At 37.4% G+C, this 21142-nt stretch overlaps 1 protein-coding gene and 1 long non-coding RNA gene across 2 annotated transcripts; both read left to right on the plus strand.

The window, feature by feature from the left end:
• The first annotated feature begins 335 nt into the window (after positions 1–335).
• Positions 336–18569, plus strand: LOC121050902. The gene is made up of 3 exons (XR_005804305.1): positions 336–398; positions 18371–18423; positions 18518–18569. It is a non-coding gene; the product is annotated as an uncharacterized LOC121050902 (long non-coding RNA).
• A 475-nt stretch (positions 18570–19044) lies between these two features.
• On the plus strand, positions 19045–20089 carry LOC112181379. Its single transcript, XM_040512329.1, has 5 exons — positions 19045–19070; positions 19151–19389; positions 19479–19691; positions 19810–19902; positions 19988–20089. The coding sequence occupies exons 2-5, from the start codon at positions 19279–19281 to the stop codon at positions 20087–20089; spliced, it is 519 nt and encodes a 172-aa protein (XP_040368263.1). The 5' UTR covers positions 19045–19070; positions 19151–19278.
• The last annotated feature ends 1053 nt before the right edge of the window (positions 20090–21142 follow it).

A 21142-nucleotide genomic window follows, 5' to 3' on the forward strand; every position in this document is an offset into this window, starting at 1 on the left:
AATTTCACAAGCTATTGCTGATATAAAGGTACGAATAGGAAATAACTATTTATTCTTTGGTCTTGATTTGAGAATGAGATAATTTAATATTGATTCAGTTTTCCCATGTAATTTAAATTCACACAACAGGTTGTCACTTTTGATTTTTCAATGATTCTTTTAATATAAGGGTATACGGCAGGCCATCACTTTAGATTCTTTGATCTTGATTTTAGAATGAAACTAGTTATTGGTCTAGTTTCTCAGGTCATTTTCTTTCAAATTTCTCAGCAGTTGAACTATATTGCGCAGTCCTTTGGTAGAGTACATGTGCTCGATATAAAGGGAGAACCTTTAAATTGTTTTCGAATTGTTGAGAGCAGAAGAGCCGTTAAGTTAGTTTTGTGATCGATCTCCATGTGAGTGTTCTTCTTACTTACATTATCATGCCTAAATAAAGTATGATTACTAGTACTATTGCAATATATAAACACACACACAGAGACACTTATATATGAATATTTAATTGTTGTTATGCATATGAACCTAGATGCATTCCGGCATGCGCATAGGTTAGGTAGATGGTGACCGGATGAAATTTACTCTGTATGGTTGATATGTGGCATATTGAACCCGAAATAACATGTACATTATTTTAGACTTTTTTAGGATGGACAGAAGTTGGATGTTTACGAGATAGGTTTCACCACCCTGATTTCACCAATGGTCTGAAACATTTTGACTGCTGCTGCCCAACATCTGGATCATGAAAATAAGACACGTTGCCCATGTTCTAAATGTCAAAATGCATTGCCGTGCCTTACTTTACATGAGATACGTAGGCATTGATGTCGCTTTTTATCGAGCGACCAATTTAACCCTGAAATGTCATTAGTAGTATAAAGTAAATAGGATGATCGTTCTATTCCGGGATTGAGGGTACACCTGTCATTATCAAACAATTAAACAATTAAAATTAAAACAAAGTATAATATTTACAAAAATAAAAACAAAATATATACATATTTACGAAAAAAGGGGGGATTTTTGATTTTGGTTTTCTATTTTCGAAAATAAAAGCTAACTAAATAATTAAAAATGCAAAAATAAAAATATAAATGGAATGTAAGAACAAAGATCAAAGTCGAAACTCATGATTAAATTGATTCAAGTTCATCATTGTTCATCATAGTCATGCAAGAGGAGTTGATCATGTGAAACGTTCAAAAGCAAACAATTTCCCATATTGTACTTTCAATGTAATTAACCTAAGCGAAAGCACCTAGATTAATTCTATCAAACATGCAATCAAGCCCTAGAAAGCTAGTCAATCATGTCATGTTTTAACGCAATAAACACCTAGAAAGGCTATCAACTCAAATGTGCAACTTAGTATGAAAAGTCCACCTAATTGCAATCTTCTTTGATTAAATTCGGTTTTTGTACAAAACCTTTACTACTTATCGATTCAAGAACACAAAACCAAAAAGTTGATTCATGTTCTCAAATTCGTAGCAACAATCACATAAGAACCCTAAATGTTTCGAACCATTCAAGATAATCATACAAAAGATTTCTATCATGCAAATTAATCAAACACTCAACAAAGCAACCATAAATCGCAATATATGAATCTGAAAATTAACAATTCATCATAAAATTTCAGAAACAATACTTGTTCATACATATGTGTCAACTAAGGCAAAACCAACGAAAATACAAAGCAAAGGTACAAGGAGAATCGGATTACACCGTGATGAAGATGAGATGAATGAAGTGATGATGTGGTCTCTTGAATTCGAAAGCAATCTTCAAGGTGGAGGGTGGATGGTGTGCACGGCTTGTCTTCTTCTTCCTTGGCCTTGCTTGCACTTCGTGGTTGCCTAGAGGATGGAGAAGAACACGGCTAGGCTAGAGAGATTTCTGAATTATTTTCTCAAAGTATAAACGCAAAAGTGTGGAATTCGGAACCTTTGACGTTGAGAAGTGTAGGAATATATAGGGGACGGCCCCTAGGTGTCCAAGCCGTCCAAAACCCTAGAGATGTTCACGGCATGTGCTTGCTTCCTCCACATAATTTCCTCCAATGAATTCTTGCCACATAAGCCCTATGAGGTGGTGCAACCAATACAAAAATTCCAATATTAATTCCCTAAATAATTCTTGCCGAAATAAAGAGATAATTTTCTGATTTTTGCTTCCAAATTCGGCCAAAACTCTTTAGGGAATGTAGGAATGTATCTAGACTTCTTTTGATCTTTCCTTGGTCTCCACTTTTTCTCTTTCCTTAAAAATCTCTAGGGAATACTTTGCCGTCCAAAACCAGGGTTTTGGCGTCTCCTTGTTTATCTCTTCCTTTTCACGGCAAAACTTCTAGGGAATATCTCCAAGTATTTCTTTCCATAAAATAGCCCTAGAGAATCTCCCTAGAAAATCTCCACACAAATTCTGATTTTCACGCCACTTTCCTTGTTTTTCTCTTGCTTTGAACGGCAACACTCCCTAGGGTTTATTCATGCGTCATAAACCCTAAATATATGGGCTTTGATGGGCCTTTATCCAATTTGCCGAAATCCAAAGAGTTCTTGGCCTCGTTGCTTCATCTTTAAGCCTTCTCATTTTCCAACGCAAAACACAATATTTTTCCATTTCTTTTTCATGGTTGCGTTGGAAACTTGCTAGGGAAGCCTTCCTCCATTTTGTAGGATTCCTGGTTGGACTAGGAAAGCTTGTTTCTTCATTTCTGCTCAAATGTGTGGGCCATTTTCTCTCATGTTCGTTCGTCTTGATGTTCGCAAGCTCCTCTTTCCATTCGTGCGTTCATTTCCACTTTCTAGCTCGGAGGTCCTGAAAATAGAAACTATACTTAAAATAGAAACTTTCTAAAAAATGAAAATAGAAACTTACTAAAAATGAAAAATAGAAACTTTCCAGAAATGAAAATGAAAAATGAAGAAATGAGAAATGAGAAATGAAAAATGAAGACAAAAATGGAAACTTTCTACAATAAGGAACTTTCCCAATCAAAGAATGGAAACTTTCCCAAACAGGGATTTCTCAAGGAAATGGCGCAGAAAAGTGTAGGAAATGCAGTTAAACGTCGCATTAAAATGCTCCTATCAAATTCCCCCACACTTAGCTTTGCTAGTCCCTTAGCAAAATCAAACTAAGACACACACTAAGACTCAACGAAAATTTAAAGACTTGACAAAACAATGACTCTATTTGCCCTTCAACTATTTGTCTCAGCAATCTCTTACTTTCATAACACCAAGATTAGCACTTAACCAAATTCAATGTTAGGCATTCGAGAGTTAATTAAAACACATAACTTACATATACACAAGTAGGACTTGGTTGAAACAATGGTGATGGTTTCTGTTAAGCATGCTTCAAACAAGTATGATTCAAATCCTCACAAGTTATATCCACTCTTTCTTCTCTCAGATCATGGCAATGCTTAAAAGCTTATACACTCAAGTATATGTGAAAGATAGCAAGTATATCACATAATTCAAGAAACGAAAGCACATGTATAATTTTCTTTAAAGATCTCATGAAGGATACCAACTACTTGCACAGATGGACCCAAGCCATAGGTTCAACTCTTGTAACTCATCTCCACATCAAGGGCTGTCCCATCTTAAGGATCAAGAAGGTCTTCTTAAAGGTTGTAATGGGGCCAAGGCTCAAGGTTTTAAGAAATGAAGGTAAGGATTTATCAAAGTGTCCTAAAAACCTAGCAGAGCACATGTAATGTAGAGACCTCAAGAAATCCACCAAGGCATTGCAAAAACGTCACTTTCCCTAGAGGTAACATAAAAGGGCCTAATGTCTTCATGTTGGGCCCAATCTTCATTGTAAACTTCCCTTGAACTATAGTGAATGGACAAAGGCCAAATTTTTCTGTAGTGGGCCTTCAGTTCAACGTAAACTCCAAAATCACCAAGTATGGGGGACTAAAATCCAAACATTTTCTTTCTTTTCTTTTTAGCCGTATACATTTTTTCTTTTTTTCTTTTTTTCGGCTTTTTCATATTTTCTTTTATGGACAAGTCTACCCCCACACTTTAACTTTCACCTCTTCTCAATTTTCATCCTTAGCACCAAACCCACGAAGTATGTCTCAAAAGATAGCTCCACTAAGTTCTTAGAACAAAGGGTAGGGTTTTAACTATACTAAGCTTCATGGTTAAGGTTTTAAGGGTGATGAATGAAAAGGCTCAATGTAGGCTCAAAGGGGCTTATCTAGGGGAGTCCCACGACGGGCACAATGGGACACAAGTTTATATGGCAATGGTGGTAATTCCTAGGTGCCTCTATCCCTTCCAGAATCAGGGCCATGTATTGACAAACGTCTCAACAAGCACAAGAGTGAATTCTAGCATTCTCTAGTCCATCAAACTTAATCTATGGCAAGCAGTCAATCAAATGAAAGAATAATGAGATCATCAAAACATCGCCAAGAAATAAGAATATATATTTCATTTCACTCCAAGAAAAAGGGACATGGCTCAATTATCTCACATGGGCTTATATGAATCAAAACTCATCTAACATGCTCATATTCTGTACCAAAGTTTCGAATCCATATCCACTACAAGGCACACATTTTTCATATATCTCAATTAACCAAAGAATACCATGTTTAAAAATCATCTCAATCTTGTGATCCTCTTTTAGTCATGATTTTAGAGATATAGAATCATCCTAGACAGTTGAAAGGGCATCCTAAGACTCAAAACAAAAACAAAAGCAACGAAAATTTTAAATTTTTGACATTTTTCAATTTTTTTGTATTTTTCAATATATGACTCAAGATAAAAGTGTAAATCCCTTCCCCCACACTTAAATATTGCATTGTCCTCAATGTAATCAATAAAAAGCATGCAATGAAACACTTAAGCATATAGGGATGAAATTTACGAAAATGACTACCAACATAAAGAAAAATTGGAGAAGTAAAAGGGAGAGATAAAACAAATCTGCGTTGATGACTCCTCCACAGCTACTTCAGAATTGGGTTGCCTCCCAAGCAGCGCTTAATGTTTATAGTCTTTCAGCCTAGACTTGTACCTCCATTTAATCCTCAGGGTTTGGAACGTTTTGGAGGGGTACATCCTCCACTTCATGTTCCACAAATGCCTCATAGTAAGGCTTCAAGCGATGGCCATTCACTTTGAACTCGTTGCTTGTATGTTCACTCTTTATCTGCACAGCTCCATGAGGAAACACATGAGTGATAACAAAAGGTCCAATCCAACGAGAACGAAGCTTACCTGGGAAGAGTTTGAGACGAGAATGGAAGAGAAGAACTTTTTGACCCACAACAAAAGTCTTTCTTCGAATCATTTTGTCATGGAATGCCTTAGTCTTATCCTTGTAAATTTTAGCACTTTCAAAGGCATCATTCCTTATCTCCTCTAACTCTTGCAATTGCAACTTCCTATGAAGCCCAGCTGCATCCATATCCATGTTGAACTGCTTCACAGCCCACCAAGCTTTGTGCTCCAACTCCACAGGTAAATGGCATGGTTTGCCATAGACAATTCGATATGGTGACATACCTATGGGAGTTTTGTATGCAGTTCTGTAGGCCACAAAGCATCCTCTAGACGCAAGGACCAGTCCTTCCTGTTGGGGTTCACAGTCTTCTCCAATATCCCTTAATCTGACGATTAGAGACCTCAGCCTGCCCACTAGTTTGTGGGTGATAAGGTGTAGAAACCTTATGTGTGACATCATATCTCTTCAAGAGAGCCTCAATCGTCCGATTGCAAAATGGGATCCTCCATCACTAATGAGAACTCTAGGCATTCCAAAACCTGCTAAAGATGTTAGACTTGATAAAATCTGCAACAACCTTAGAGTCATTAGTTCTAGTGGCCTTTGCTTCCACCCATTTGGAAACATAGTCCATGCAAGTAAGATATAGAGAAACCCAAAAGATGAAGGGAAAGGTCCCATGAAATCTATACCCCAGACATCAAATATTTCAACAGTTATTATATTGGACAATGGCATTTGATCTCTAGGACCTAGATTTCCTGTTCTTTGGCACTTATCACAAGTTAAACAATAGGCATGTGCATCCCTAAATAATGTTGGCCAATAGAACCCAGACTCTAGCACCTTAAACGCAGTCTTCTTAGACCCAAAGTGTCCCCCACATGCTTTAGAGTGGCAAAAAGAAAGTATAGCATTATGTTCATGTTCAGGCACACATCTCCTAATCAATTGATCAGAGCAATACTTCCACAAATAAGGTTCATCCCAAACATATTGCTTAACAGTTTTCTTAAGCCTATCCCTATGAGCACGTGACATGGTATCAGGAATCTTTCTAGACACAATATAATTCACAATGTCTGCATACCATGGTTCACTTACCTGAAGTCCAAAGAGTTGCTCGTCTGGAAATGTCTCCACCAGAGGGAGATAATCTTCTGCATGCACTAAGCGACTCAAGTGGTCAGCTACCACGTTCTCACTACCCTTCTTGTCCTTGATTTCCACGTCGAATTCTTGCAAGAGTAGGATCCATCTGATGAGCCTTGGTTTCGCCTCCTTCTTGGTCATCAAGTATTTCAAAGCTGCATGGTCAGTAAAGATAGTAACTTTGGTACCAAGTAAATAGAGCGAAACTTCTCAAGGGCAAAGACAACTGCAAGGAGCTCTTTCTCTGTGGTGGAGTAGTTCATTTGTGCATCATTGAGAGTCCTTGAGGCGTAGTAGATGGCATAGGGCAGCTTTTCCTTCCTTTGTCCCAAAACGGCTCCAACTGCGTAGTCAGAGGCATCACACATTAATCAAAGGGCAAGGACCAGTCTGGAGGTAACATGATGGGGGCAGATGTCAACAACTCCTTAAGCTTGTCAAAAGCTTCTTGACACTCCTTGTCAAAGTGGAAGGGCACATCCTTCTGGAGTAGTTGACATAAGGGTCTCGAAATTTTGGAGAAGTCCTTGATGAACCTCCTGTAAAAACCTGCATGACCAAGGAAAGAACGAATCTCTCTCACAGAAGTGGGAGAGGGTAAGTGACGCACAATATCAACCTTGGCTTTATCAACCTCTATACCCCTAGCAGAGACAATATGTCCTAGAACTATTCCTTGTTTAACCATAAAATGGCATTTTTCCCAGTTTAAGACAAGGTTAGTTTCCATGCAACGTTTCAGAATTATCTCCAGATTATTAAGACAATCATCAAAATTCTTTCCAAAAACTGAAAAGTCATCCATGAATACCTCTATGATTTTCTCAATATAATCTGAAAAGATACTTACCATACACCTCTGAAAGGTACCTGGAGCGTTGCAAAGTCCGAAGGCATACGTCTATAGGCAAACGTTCCAAAGGGGCAAGTGAAGGTTGTCTTCTCTTGATCTTCATTTGCAATTGCAATCTGGTTGTAACCAGAGTATCCATCCAGGAAGCAGTAGTCATGTCCAGCTAGGCGCTCAAGCATCTGGTCAATGAATGGCAGAGGAAAGTGGTCTTTCCTTGTGTTGCGTTGAGCCTCCTATAGTCAATGCATACTCTGTGGCCTGTTACTGTCCTTTGGGGCACCAGTTCGTTATCAGCATTCTTTACCACAGTGATCCCAGACTTCTTGGGCACGACCTGAACTGGAGAGACCCACTTGGAGTCAGAAATAGGGTAGATTACCCCACAATCAAGGAGTTTGATAACCTCCTTCTTCACTACTTCCATCATTGGAGGGTTGAGACGACGTTGAGCCTCTCTAGTGGGTTTAGACCCCTCCTCTAGAAGTATCCTGTGGACGCAAGTTGTAGGGCTGATTCCCTTGATATCCGCCAATGTCCATCCTATGGCGGTCTTGTGTTGCTTCAACATTTCCACCAACTTCTCTTCTTGTGGAGTTGTTAGTGCAGAGGACACAATCACTGGCAAGGTTTCCTTGTCCCCTAAGTAGACATACTTCAAATGGTCTGGAAGAGGTTTTAGCTCAAGTTCTGGGGCCTGGACCACTGAAGGTAAAGTCTTGTTAGTGGATAACTGAATGGACAAGGGAGAAACAGACTTACCTATAAAGGGTGATGCCTCAAGGAAGGAGACGTTTTCAATGATTTTCCTCACAAGTGTCTTTCAACTTGTCCTCTGAGATGGTGACGCCTTCCTTTGTATAGCCTACCCCACTCTCAAGGGTAGTGACTAGGGTATCCTCATGCATAACATCAAACATTTTCTGCGCAAGTTCATCCAAAATGTCAGCAGAAAAACAATCATTAACCTCTAGGGGATACCTCATGGCTTCAAAGATGTTAAAGCCAATAATGTCACCATCGAACTCCATTGTAAGAGAGCCTTCATACACATCAATCTTCGTCCTAGCTGTCCTTAAGAAAGGACGTCCCAAAAGCAATGGAGTGGAACTTACAGGGGAGTCCTCCATTTCCAATACATAAAAATCAGCTGGGAAGATAAGATGGTTAACCTGTACAAGCACATCCTCCAACAAACCTCTAGGGTATGCATTGGATCTGTCAGCTAACTGAATGATAACATTGTCAGATTTAAGTTCCCCTAGACCTAGGGTTTCATAAACAGAGTAGGGCATAACATTAACAGATGCACCTAGGTCTAGCATGGCATTCTTAAATCTAGAGTTACCAATAGTACAAGGAATGTAAAGCTTCCAGGATCCTTACACTTTGGAGGATCTTCCTCTGAATTAGGGCAGAGACATTCTCACTTACCTTTACCACCTCCTTTTCACGGTTTACTCTCCTAGTAGTGCAAAGCTCTTTGAGGAACTTGGCATACTTAGGGACTTGCTTGATGGCCTCTAGGAGGGGTAGGTTTACTTGCACCTTCTTGAAAGTTTCCAAGATAGCTTGGTCACTTTCATCCTTCTTAGATTGGGCAAACCTGCGTGGGAAGGGCATGCAAGAAGAAGAAGGGTTAGCAATAACCGAATTTGATAAGTTAGAATTATTACCTTTGATTTCCGGTTTTGCCTTTAAAGATGAGGATGCCTTGGTCTCTTCCTTTGACGTTGCAGGGTCCTTCTCAATACCCAACTTGGTGGGTTCTTGGTCTTCCTCAATTCTATGCTCATTTGGACCTTCTTGGGTTGCTTGGGTGGATCCACAAATGGTCTCCACTCCTCGTAGTCACAACTGATGCATTCTCCACATTACCCTTAGGGTTAGGTATTGTGCCACTAGGAAGCTTCCCAGTCTCATGAATCTTGCTCATGAAGTCCACAACTTGGCCCATCTGTTTCTTAAGATCTGCAATATCCTTAGTGTGGGTCTGTTGTCCTTGAATCAAAGCTTGAGTAGAGTTTGTCAAGGCCTGGGTGGAACTAGTCAAGGCTTCCAACGTTTTGTCATAGTGAGACATTGAAGGTCCTGAGTTCTGTTGAGGAGGGGCATGTAGGGCCTTTGAAAAGATGATCCTTGGAATGAAGGCCCTTGAGGACGTTGGAAGTTCCCACCAAGAGGATTCTGAACGTTATCATTGTTGTCCACTTGAAGTTGGGATGGTCCCTCCATCCTGGGTTGTACGTATTGGAGTAAGGGTCATGTCTAGGACGTTGAGGTCCTCCTTGGTATCCTCCTTGATATCCTCCAATAGCATTTGCAGATTCCCATCCTCCATTCTCATTAAGTTGAGGGCACTGATCTGTAACATGCCCTTGCATAGAGCATACCCCACAAGCTATTGTTGCACTTGGTCCTTGGAACTTACCACTTGATTCATGAGTAGAGTAAGCTTATTCAGTTGGTCCTCAATTGCAGTATTCTTGCTCATCTCATGCACCCTACGAGTAGAGTGTCCTACCCCTCATATTGTTGGAGTTCAAGGCACGATTAGCTATAAGCTCCTTCCCAACTGTAGGGGACTTATCCACAAAAGCTCCTCCAGCTGCAGCATCCAACATTTGCCTTTCCAAGGGTAAGAGTCCTTCATAGAAACATGTGAGTAGGGTCTCATCCTTCATCTGATGTTGAGGACATTGTGCAAGTAAGGAATTGAACCTCTCATAGTAGCAGCATAGGACTCATCATGGGCTTGCTCTATTCCACTGAGCTTCTTTCTAAGTGTGATGACCTTAGAAGCTGGGAAGTATTTCTCCAAGAAGGCCTTTCTCATTGTTCCCATGAGTGATACGTCCTGCAGGAGTTCATATAGCCAATCCTTGGCTCTATCAGCTAGAGAGAATGGAAATGCTCTCATCTTAAGAAGGTTCTCATCTGCCCTTGTGGTTGCATGTTTGCACAAACAGATTGAAATTCTCGAACATGCTTGTTAGCGTCCTCCTATTAAGTCCATGGAAGATAGGGAGCTTGTGCAACAAACCACTCTTTAGCTCAAACTCTGCTTGTCTTCCAGCTGCAGGGGAGGGTATACTATGCCTGTAGGGGGTCCTCCTTCAACAGTTGCAGTGGAAGTTCCCTAATAGATGCCATTCTCTCTTTTCGACTTCTTCAGGTGGTGGTGAAGTGTGGTGTAGAGTTGGACGAAATCACAGGTGAAGGTGAACGTGAAGGAGGAGATGGACTTGGTGTAGGTGATGTAGACTCCTCAGAACAGTAGGTCCTCTTCCCTTGTTCGTTAAAGATGTACCCTCTGTGTGTCGAAGGGGAAGGGCTTGTCTGCTCAAGAAGTGAAGGACCCTTCAAGCGAGCGAGCCTTGCTTCAATTTCCTTTAGTGTAGAGGATCTAAAAGGCTCGGTCATTCATAGGAATCCTGAACATCATCAAAATTCAAAGAAGTTAGCAAAGTATAAAGTGAGTTAATTACAAATTAGTGATTTATACATCAACCTTACTATTCACGAGTCACTATTCACAAGTTACTATTCACGACTTTACTATTTATGATTTATACAAGTATAAAGAGAAGTATAAATTACAAACTATCCACAATCTTTTCACAAATAAACCACGTAAGAAGTTTATACAAGTATAAAATGTACAAAACAACACAATTTACAAGTGGAGGTTATGTTCAAGTATCTTATTATCTTTACAAAATAAAGTTAATATCTCAATTGATTACAAGTTGTAAGTCGAGCCCAATAGAAACCACTACTATTGGTGAGATACGATCTAGGGATAGTCGCCTAGACATAAGTCACTTCCTTTGTTTCAGAAGGCTAGATGGCCAGATTAAGAGGTAAGTGAGAGGGAGGACTCATTTTGGTGACACTACGGAGGCTACTCCCTCATTGAGGTTTAGGCCCCTATTGGCTACTCCCACATTGTGGTTTACGCACGGTCTATAGTATCTCTGAGATCCAATTTGAACCCATCACCCAGGGTCTCAACCTAAGACACCACCTATATGCCCCTTACTCAGCTTGAAAGAACTCATGTGTTAGACAGTTCTCCAAATGCTAATAAAAGCCGCCCTCAACCTCATAAGACCTTAGAAAGGCACTAATGAAGGGTTAAGGCCAATATTAACAAAAGGGCCCTTATCTACTCATACGATTTTACACACTTATAACAATCAAGAATTTAACAATATTTCAATTAATTCTTTACATTTCTTTGTTTAACAAGATTAGACACCATTTACACAAAACTTTCACACAAACAAACAAAACGTCACTATTCACATCTAATTATTATTATTCTTTTTTTTTTTTTTTTTTTTTTTTTTTTTTTTTTTTTTTTTTACGAAATTAAGTAAAATTACTTCTATTCTTTCCTTTTCTTTACAATTATTTTCAACACTTAGGTACGGGAACAGGGAGTCTCGATGTGCAATGGGACTGAAACAGCTACCCTTTTCAAGACTATGTTTAATCCAATATACCTTAGGTGCATCACAACATTTTCTTTTGTTATAAATACCATTGATTTCGAATTAAATTCCAAGCGGTAAATCAAGTGGACGTGCGGCCCAAGTATAATCGTCAAGACACTAAGTCCTCCTACATCCTTTGGGCAACCTTACTGAAATGGCCAGGTAGGGGAGGGCGACCACGAGAGGTAGAATCCATTTTGGCATGAGCTACTCCCACATTGTGGTTTAGGCTCATTTGCACGCACTTCTGGATTCAAGAACCAGTCATGAGCGTTGTCCCCTTCCTAGACACCATCCCACATAGGCTATACTTACTTGGATATAAAAGGTCCTAAGTGTGAAGACAGTTCAATGAATGTTAATAAAGGCCGCCCTCAACCTTAAGGGACCTGGACTAGGTACCAATAAGGGGTTTAGGCCAATATTAATAAACACGACTTCACCTATTCCTTCTTTAATTTACAACTCACAATTAAAATTCGTATTCAACAAATAAATAACAACCTAAGTAATAATTAACTAATTTCGACAATTACAAATAACAAGTAAATTTTTTTTTTTTTTTTTCGGTCACAATATAAACAAAACACATATTCACAAATGGCAAATGATTTTTCAATCCCCGGCAACGGCGCCAAAAATTGATGTCGCTTTTATCGAGCGACCAATTTAACCCTGAAATGTCATTAGTAGTATAAAGTAAATAGGGATCGTTCTATTCCGGGGATTGAGGGTACACCTGTCATTATCAAACAATTAAACAATTAAAATTAAAACAAAGTATAATATTACAAAAATAAACAAAATATATACATATTTACGAAAAAGGGGGATTTTTGATTTTGGTTTTCTATTTCGAAAATAAAAGCTAACTAAATAATTAAAATGCAAAAACATAAAAAATAAATGGAATGTAAGAACAAAGATCAAAGTCGAAACTCATGATTAAAATTGATTCAAGTTCATCATTGTTCATCATAGTCATGCAAGAGGAGTTGATCATGTGAAACGTTCAAAAGCAAACAATTTCCCATATTTACTTTCAATGCTAATTAACCTAAGCGAAAGCACCTAGATTAATTCTATCAAACATGCAATCAAGCCCTAGAAAGCTAGTCAATCATGTCATGTTTAACGCAATAAACACCTAGAAAGGCTATCAACTCAAATGTGCAACTTAGTATGAAAAAGTCCACCTAATTGCAATCTTCTTTGATTAAATTCGGTTTTTGTACAAAACCTTTACTACTTATCGATTCAAGAACACAAAACCAAAAAGTTGATTCATGTTCTCAAATTCGTAGCAACAATCACATAAGAACCCTAAATGTTTCGAACCATTCAAGATAATCATACAAAAGATTTCTATCATGCAAATTTAATCAAACACTCACACAAAAGCAACCATAAATCGCAATATATGAATCTGAAAATTAACAATTCATCATAAAATTTCAGAAAACAATACTTGTTCATACATATGTGTCAACTAAGGCAAAACCAACGAAAATACAAAGCAAAGGTACAAGGAGAATCGGATTACACCGTGATGAAGATGAGATGAATGAAGTGATGATGTGGTCTCTTGAATTTCGAAAGCAATCTTCAAGGTGGAGGGTGGATGGTGTGCACGGCTTGTCTTCTTCTTCCTTGGCCTTGCTTGCACTTCGTGGTTGCCCTAGAGGATGGAGAAGAACACGGCTAGGCTAGAGAGATTTCTGAATTATTTTCTCAAAGTATAAACGCAAAAGTGTGGAATTCGGAACCTTGACGTTGAGAAAGTGTAGGAATATATAGGGGACGGCCCCTAGGTGTCCAAGCCGTCCAAAACCCTAGAGATGTTCACGGCATGTGCTTGCTTCCTCCACATAATTTCCTCCAATGAATTCTTGCCACATAAGCCCTATGAGGTGGTGCAACCAATCACAAAATTCCAATATTAATTCCCTAAATAATTCTTGCCGAAATAAAGAGATAATTTCTGATTTTATGCTTCCAAATTCGGCCAAAACTCTTTAGGGAATGTAGGAATGTATCTAGACTTCTTTTGATCTTTCCTTGGTCTCCACCTTTTTCTCTTTCCTTAAAAATCTCTAGGGAATATCTTTGCCGTCCAAAACCCTAGGGTTTTGGCGTCCTCCCTTGTTTTCTCTTCCTTTTTCACGGCAAAACTTCTAGGGATATCTCCAAGTATTTTCTTTCCATAAAAATAGCCCTAGAGAATCTCCCTAGAAAATCTCCACACATAATTCTGATTTTCACGCCACTTTCCTTGTTTTTCTCTTGCTTTGAACGGCAACACTCCCCTAGGGTTTATTCATGCGTCATAAACCCTAAATATGGGCTTTGATGGGCCTTTATCCAATTTGCCGAAAATCCAAAGAGTTCTTGGGCCTCGTTGCTTCATCTTTAAGCCTTCTCATTTTCCAACGCAAAACACAATATTTTTCCATTTCTTTTTCATGGTTGCGTTGGAAACTTGCTAGGGAAGCCTTCCTCCATTTTGTAGGATTTCCTGGTTGGACTAGGAAAGCTTGTTTCTTCATTTCTGCTCAAATGTGTGGGCCATTTTCTCTCATGTTCGTTCGTCTTGATGTTCGCAAGCTCCTCTTTCCATTCGTGCGTTCATTTCCACTTTCTAGCTCGGAGGTCCTGAAAATAGAAACTATACTTAAAATAGAAACTTTCTAAAAAATGAAAATAGAAACTTACTAAAAATGAAAAATAGAAACTTTCCAGAAATGAGAAATGAAAAATGAGAAATGAGAAATGAGAAATGAAAAATGAAGACAAAAATGGAAACTTTCTACAATAAGGAACTTTCCCAATCAAAGAATGGAAACTTTCCCAAACAGGGATTTCTCAAGGAAATGGCGCAGAAAAGTGTAGGGAAATGCAGTTAAAACGTCGCATTAAAATGCTCCTATCAGGCATATATTAGTGAATGGGTTTGCAAGACATTATACGACATGGACTGAGCATGGGGAAGATTATAGTGATGTGGCAAACGATCAAATGGATGAGGAAATTGAAACTGACAACGAGGATGATGATGACAATGCTTTGATGTTCGACATGTTAAATGATGTTCAAGGGCGTACAAATATGGAGATGGACGATGAGGAGGCAAGGAATGACAACAATACTCATGCTAACAAATATGATTATTTGTTTGATGAAGCCCAACGAGAATTGTACCCGGGTTGTACAAAGTTCTCTGCATTATCTTTTATTTTAAAGTTAATGCATGTCAAGGTACTTGGTCGTTGGAGCAATAAAAGTTTTAATATTTTGCTCAAAATGTTAAAAGACTCGCATCCAGAAGGTGCATCTATACCAGCATCACATTATGAAGCTAAAAATGTTGCGAGAATTAGGTTTAGGGTATGAATCCATACATGCATGCAAAAATGATTGTGCATTGTTTTGGAAAGAGAATGAGAAACTTGATAAATGTCCTGAATGTAATGAGCCAAGATACAAGTCTAATGATGGAAAACGCAAGAAAGTTCCACAAAAAGTATTGCGCTATTTTCCATTGAAGCCGAGACTGAAGAGGTTATTTATGTCGAGACATACGGCGACTGATATGAAATGGCATAAACGAAAAAGACAGAATGAAGAGGGTTTTCTTCGGCATCCAGCTGATTCTGAAGAATGGAAGAAGTTTGATGAAGAGTATCCTGATTTTGCTGCAGATTGTCGAAATGTTAGGTTGGGGCTTGCTACAGATGGTTTTAATCCATTTGGAAACATGAGCACTAGTTATAGTATGTGGCCAGTTATGCTAGTGCCATATAATTTGCCACCTTGGAAGTGCATGAAGGGAATGTTTTCTATGATGTCATTGCTTATACCTAGTCCTCGAGCACCTGGAAAAGATATTGATGTATATCTTCGTCCATTAATAGATGAGTTGAAAGAATTGTGGGAGGTTGGGGTTGAAACTTTTGATGTTTCTGTTGGGAAAATTTTAATATGCGAGCATGTGTGTTGTGGACTATAAATGACTTTCCTGCTTATGGAAATTTATCTGGATGGAGTACTAAGGGGTATAAAGCCTGTCCTATTTGTAACAAAGATATAACTTCAGAGGGGTTAAGAGGAAAAATATGTTACATGGGTCATCGAAGATTTTTGTCTCTTGATCATGAGTGGAGAAGGAGTAAAGATTTTAACGGTTTAGCTGAAAATCGTCCTCCTCCTAGATTTTTTTCTGGGGATGATATATTAATGCAATTAGATCGTGTTTACAAAGCTAAACCTGGTAAACATCCTGACAATCCAGATCTAAAACGGCAGCGTGGGCCTCATGAGCTAAATTGGACCAAAAAGAGTATTCTTTTGAGTTAGAGTACTGGTCAAAGCTTAGGTTGAGACATAATATTGATGTGATGCATGTTGAAAAAATATATGTGATAGTGTCATTGGAACTTTGTTGGATATTGATGGAAAAACAAAAGACACAAAAAGGCTCGTTTAGACTTGGCAGATAGGAAGATAAGGAAGGGATTGCATCTCAAACGTCAAGGTAATAAATTAAAGAAGCCCCATGCCAGATATGTGCTGAAATTGGAATATCGTAGACTTTCTGTAAGTTTCTTAAATTTGTCAAATATCCTGATGGGTATGCTGCCAACATCTGTAGAAATGTGAACATTGTCGATGGAAAGATACATGGACTAAAAAGTCATGATTGCCATGTTTTACTTCAACGTCTCATCCCTGTTGGTATTCGTTCGTATTTGGACAAGGATGTGTGCACTGCACTTGTTGAGCTGTGCATTTTCTTCCAACAATTATGTGCGAAAACTTTAAAAGTATCCGACTTGGAAAGAATGGAGAAAGAGATAGTTTTGATACTGTGCAAATTAGAGAGAATTTTTCCACCGGCCTTTTTTGATGTAATGGTTCACTTGGCAGTTCATTTACCTCGTGAAGCTATGCTTGGAGGTCCTGTTACCTTTCGGTGGATGTATCCTATTGAGAGGAATTTGGGAACATATAAAAAGTATGTTACAAATAAAGCTCGACCTGAAGGTTCTATTGCAGAAGCATATATTGTTAATGAAGCAGTTACATTCTGTTCTATGTATTTTCGTGAGATTGAAACCCGTTTCAATCAAGCAGAACGGAATGTTGATGTAGAACATGACCAAGTAGACAGTGATTTATCGGTGTTCTCTCAAAAAGTTCGTCCATTTAGTGGAAAAGAATATATATTACTGGACCGGAAGGAAGTGGATAAAGCTCATTGGTATGTGCTATACAACTGTGAGGAGGTGCAACCTTATCTCAAGTGAGTGTCCTTTGTGCATTTATGTTTATTAGGTTCAATTTTTTTAAATCAAATTAGATATTTAATTGTCTAATTTACACATGTAGGGAACATGAAGATGAGTTGAGGCAAATAAGTAATGCCAACCTATATAAAGACAAGAAGAAGAGTTTCCTACTTGGTTTGAGAAACGAGTAAGTTATCCATGCTCAATTTTAAATAGGAACTTTGTATTATATTTTTATAAATATGTTAAATTTTGTTAATGTCATTCATAGATAACTAACATGAGAGAAAGTGGATTGGTGGATGCAACTGATAAGCTTTATTCTCTGGCTTGTAAACCGGATTTACGTGTTCATACATACACTGGTTGTATTGTTGATGGAGTTCGATTTCATACAAAAGATCTTGACGATCATCGAACCACACAAAATAGTGGGGTATATGTTTCTGGAGTTTTCACTGGTGGAAGTCATGATTATTATGGTGTTTTGCTAAGTATTGTGAAGTTAACGTACTTAGATATGAATCAGGTCTTCTTATTTAAGTGTAAATGGTTCAACACCGACGAATCAAGTAGGGACGAAAGGAGGAGAATGATACGATATGATTATAATCTTACTAGCATTAATACAAGCAGTACCTGGTATGATGATGAACCCTTTATACTTACTACGGAAGCACAACAAGTATTTTATCTTGATGATTATAAGTTGGGTTCTCACTGGAAAGTCGTACAAAAGGTGCAATTGAGACATGTGTGGGATGTTCCAGAGGTTGAGGATGCCAATGAAGAGGTAGATGAGGATGGTGTTGATCCTGTGGCAAATGATGTTTATCAACAAGATGAGTTTAATGATATTCAGTGGTTTGTTCAAGAAGAGGGTCTTGAAACTCCTGAATTGCATTTGGACGATATTGAGCCGGATGTTATTGCTTCAAATATTGTGAACAATGAATGGATGAACGATGGTAGGAGCGATAATTTCATAAGCAATGATATTGAAGAAGAAGAATATGATATTGAAGACGGTGATGAAGAAGAAATCATTTCAAGCGATGAAGATAGTGATTAGTTTATAATATAGCTTAATATTAATTTTTTGTTATTCATTTTTTTTTATGGACTAAACCTTATTATAATCTGTGACGTTTTGGGATTGAGATTTATAATGACAAATTGTAGTGGTAATTATTCTATTTATATTTATTTGAGGTTTATAATGCCTCTTTGGCTACTGCTTTCTTATCTATCGTTATAGATTTTTTTTTCTTTTTTGACAGAGAAGTTTGTTATTTGTTGATTTTGTATTTTTATAATAGTAGTCACAAGATGCGCCGTTCCAATGTGTCTAACATCCAAAAGCCTACTACTGGTACGTATTGTATTTTGTTTTTTTTATAAGTTTATAATTCATTTAGCTGATTGATTGATTAATAATTTAATTTAACATGTATGTATAACAACAGGTAATGCACCGAGTAAACGTTCTCGTGTGCAAACTACTGATCAGCCATGTCCAAATGGATCCGTTCTACTTCAGGTAATTCTTCAATTTTGTTTTGCTACAACAATATTTACAAAAGTTAGATTTAACTTATTTATTTGACTCATATTAATTAATTTAACATGTGTGTAATAACAGGTAGTGCAATGAGTAAACGCTCTCGTGTGCAAACTACTAATCAGTCATGCGAAAATTATGTAGAAGATGGACTCAATTCTGCTATTGGTACCACTACAGAACGAACTACTACTGGTAAGTAGTATTGCAGTCTTCTTGAATTCAATTTTTATCACTTTAATTATTTATGTACTAAGAAGTATAGGGAAAAGAGAGCGAAATGCAATTTTGTTTCATGAATTGCAAATTAGAAGGGTATACCTAAATTATATGTATAATGACAGGGTCAGAATTAGTTCACGTCTTCAGCATCAAACTGCTAATGATCAGCCATTGATAAATGTTACAACTGAAGAGCAAAATGATGATGTCAGCCAGTAATCAAGACCCTCCTACAGGTATATACAATATTATATATATATTGTTATATTTTGAGAACTAATATATTTGTGTACATTAATTAAGAATTATGTTAAAGGTCCAACAAAAAAGGTGCGGGGAAAGACAAGAGGAGTGAATGCAGATAAAGTGCTTTCTCAATTGAATGCTAAAATACCTGTCACTCTGACTGAACAAAATGGTAGGCCTACAGGCCCATATGCTGAAATGTTGGCCAATGAAATTGGTTTCACAGTTCGAAACCATGCCCCACTAAATGTGGAAAAATGGAAGAAGATTCCGAAAATTGACGTGGATAAGTTGGTTAAAAGAATAACGGTGAGTGATAGTTTGTTTTTCTAAAATGTAAGTTTACATTGATTACTTTAATTAAATGTTTTGTTTGACATGAAATTATTTATATGCAGAACAAGTTTGACATTGACATGTCTCTCCTTTGGGTCGAGAGATATGTAATTACAACATGTCAGACTGTATTTTGTAATTTTCGTTATAAGTTGAAGAAACATTTTGAGAAATTTTCAACAATCGAGGAAGCAATTGAAAACAAACACGATGATGTCAAGACTCAGGAAGAATGGGAGTTTCTCTGTGCTCGTTTTTCTAGTGAGAAGTTTCAGGTACAATATTGTTTATTTTTTTTAAACTATTTTTCAACACAGTTCACTTTTTTGTTATCTTAGTTTTCATTTTTATTCAGATTACAACTAACTGTTGGATATTTCATAATAATTTCAGATTCGTTCAGAGAAGAATGCTATAAATAGGTCAAAGCTGACACATCACCACAAAGCTGGGTCAAAGTCATTTATGTCTCACCAAGAGCAAATTGTAAGATATTTATAAATTTTGTTAATAAATTTATAGCTTCAATATATATTTGTAGATGTTAAAAGAATATGTTTGAATGCAATAGGCAGCACAGACTGGAGAGATGCAAGGTGCAATTGATCGCTTTGAAACAGAGTACAAAAGCACTAAAAAGGTTGGGACTTGGGAGCAAAAGCAAAGTGGGTAAGTAAGTTGTTAATGATGCATACGTATGGAAAAAAGTTCTATAATGTATATATGTTGACCATGACCATAGGTGAAATTAATATAAATTCCCTAAATATGATTAAATTGATCAGGTTGTAATTGAGAAATTGCATATCATATCTAATTGTATATATTTTTTATTGTAGGATGAAATGATTAAGATGCGAACTGAGACAACTCAACCTGATGGAACTCAGACAATGACAGATGATGAAATTTGTGCAAAAGTCCTCGGAGTCAAATCAGGCTACATCAAGGGTTGTGGTTTTGGCCCTAGACCTCCACCATCAAGAGTCTCTCATTCGTCTATAAATGAAATGTCTGAAAAGAACAAAGAGTTGCAAGAACAGCTTCAAGAGACCCAACACCTTGTAGGGACTCAACAACAAAAGATTGATGCACAAAATGAGGTGATCCAAAGATTGGAGGAGCAAGCCAAAAAGTTTGAGGAGTTCATGGCTAACTTTTCTAGGCAACATCCATCAAGTTAGTATCTTTATTAGAGAACTTAAACATGGAGAAATAATTTTTTTACATCATCTTGATTTTGTTATTGGTTTTAGACTATTTTTGTTACTCCTTATGTTAGGAAACACTTTGATTGTTACTTTGGTTTTATTATTATGAGATTTTATATTGGTTTGATTATTTCAATTGTTTATTTTATAGGTTTGATTATTTTCATGTAATATGGTAGAGAACAATTGGTGACAAAATCATATGTATTGTCAACATTTTTCTCGTAATAAACAATCAATTGTAACGAAAAAAATTTCCTCGCTATAGGCTATAGAATGTATAACGATGAAAATAAATTTCATCGCTATACAATACACAACTTATGACGACAAAAAAAATTTCCTCGTTAAAGATTATAATATGTACAACGATGAAAGTAAATTTCATCGCTATATAGTTATACAATTACAACGACAAAAAGTAAATTTCCTCGCTATAGAATATAGTATCTACACGAGGAAAGTAAATTTTCTCGCTATAGACTACACCTACAACGACAAAAGTAAGATTTCTC

The sequence above is a fragment of the Rosa chinensis genome, unplaced genomic scaffold (genome assembly GCF_002994745.2).
Source record: "Rosa chinensis cultivar Old Blush unplaced genomic scaffold, RchiOBHm-V2 RchiOBHmChr0c34, whole genome shotgun sequence".
NCBI lineage: Eukaryota > Viridiplantae > Streptophyta > Magnoliopsida > Rosales > Rosaceae > Rosa > Rosa chinensis.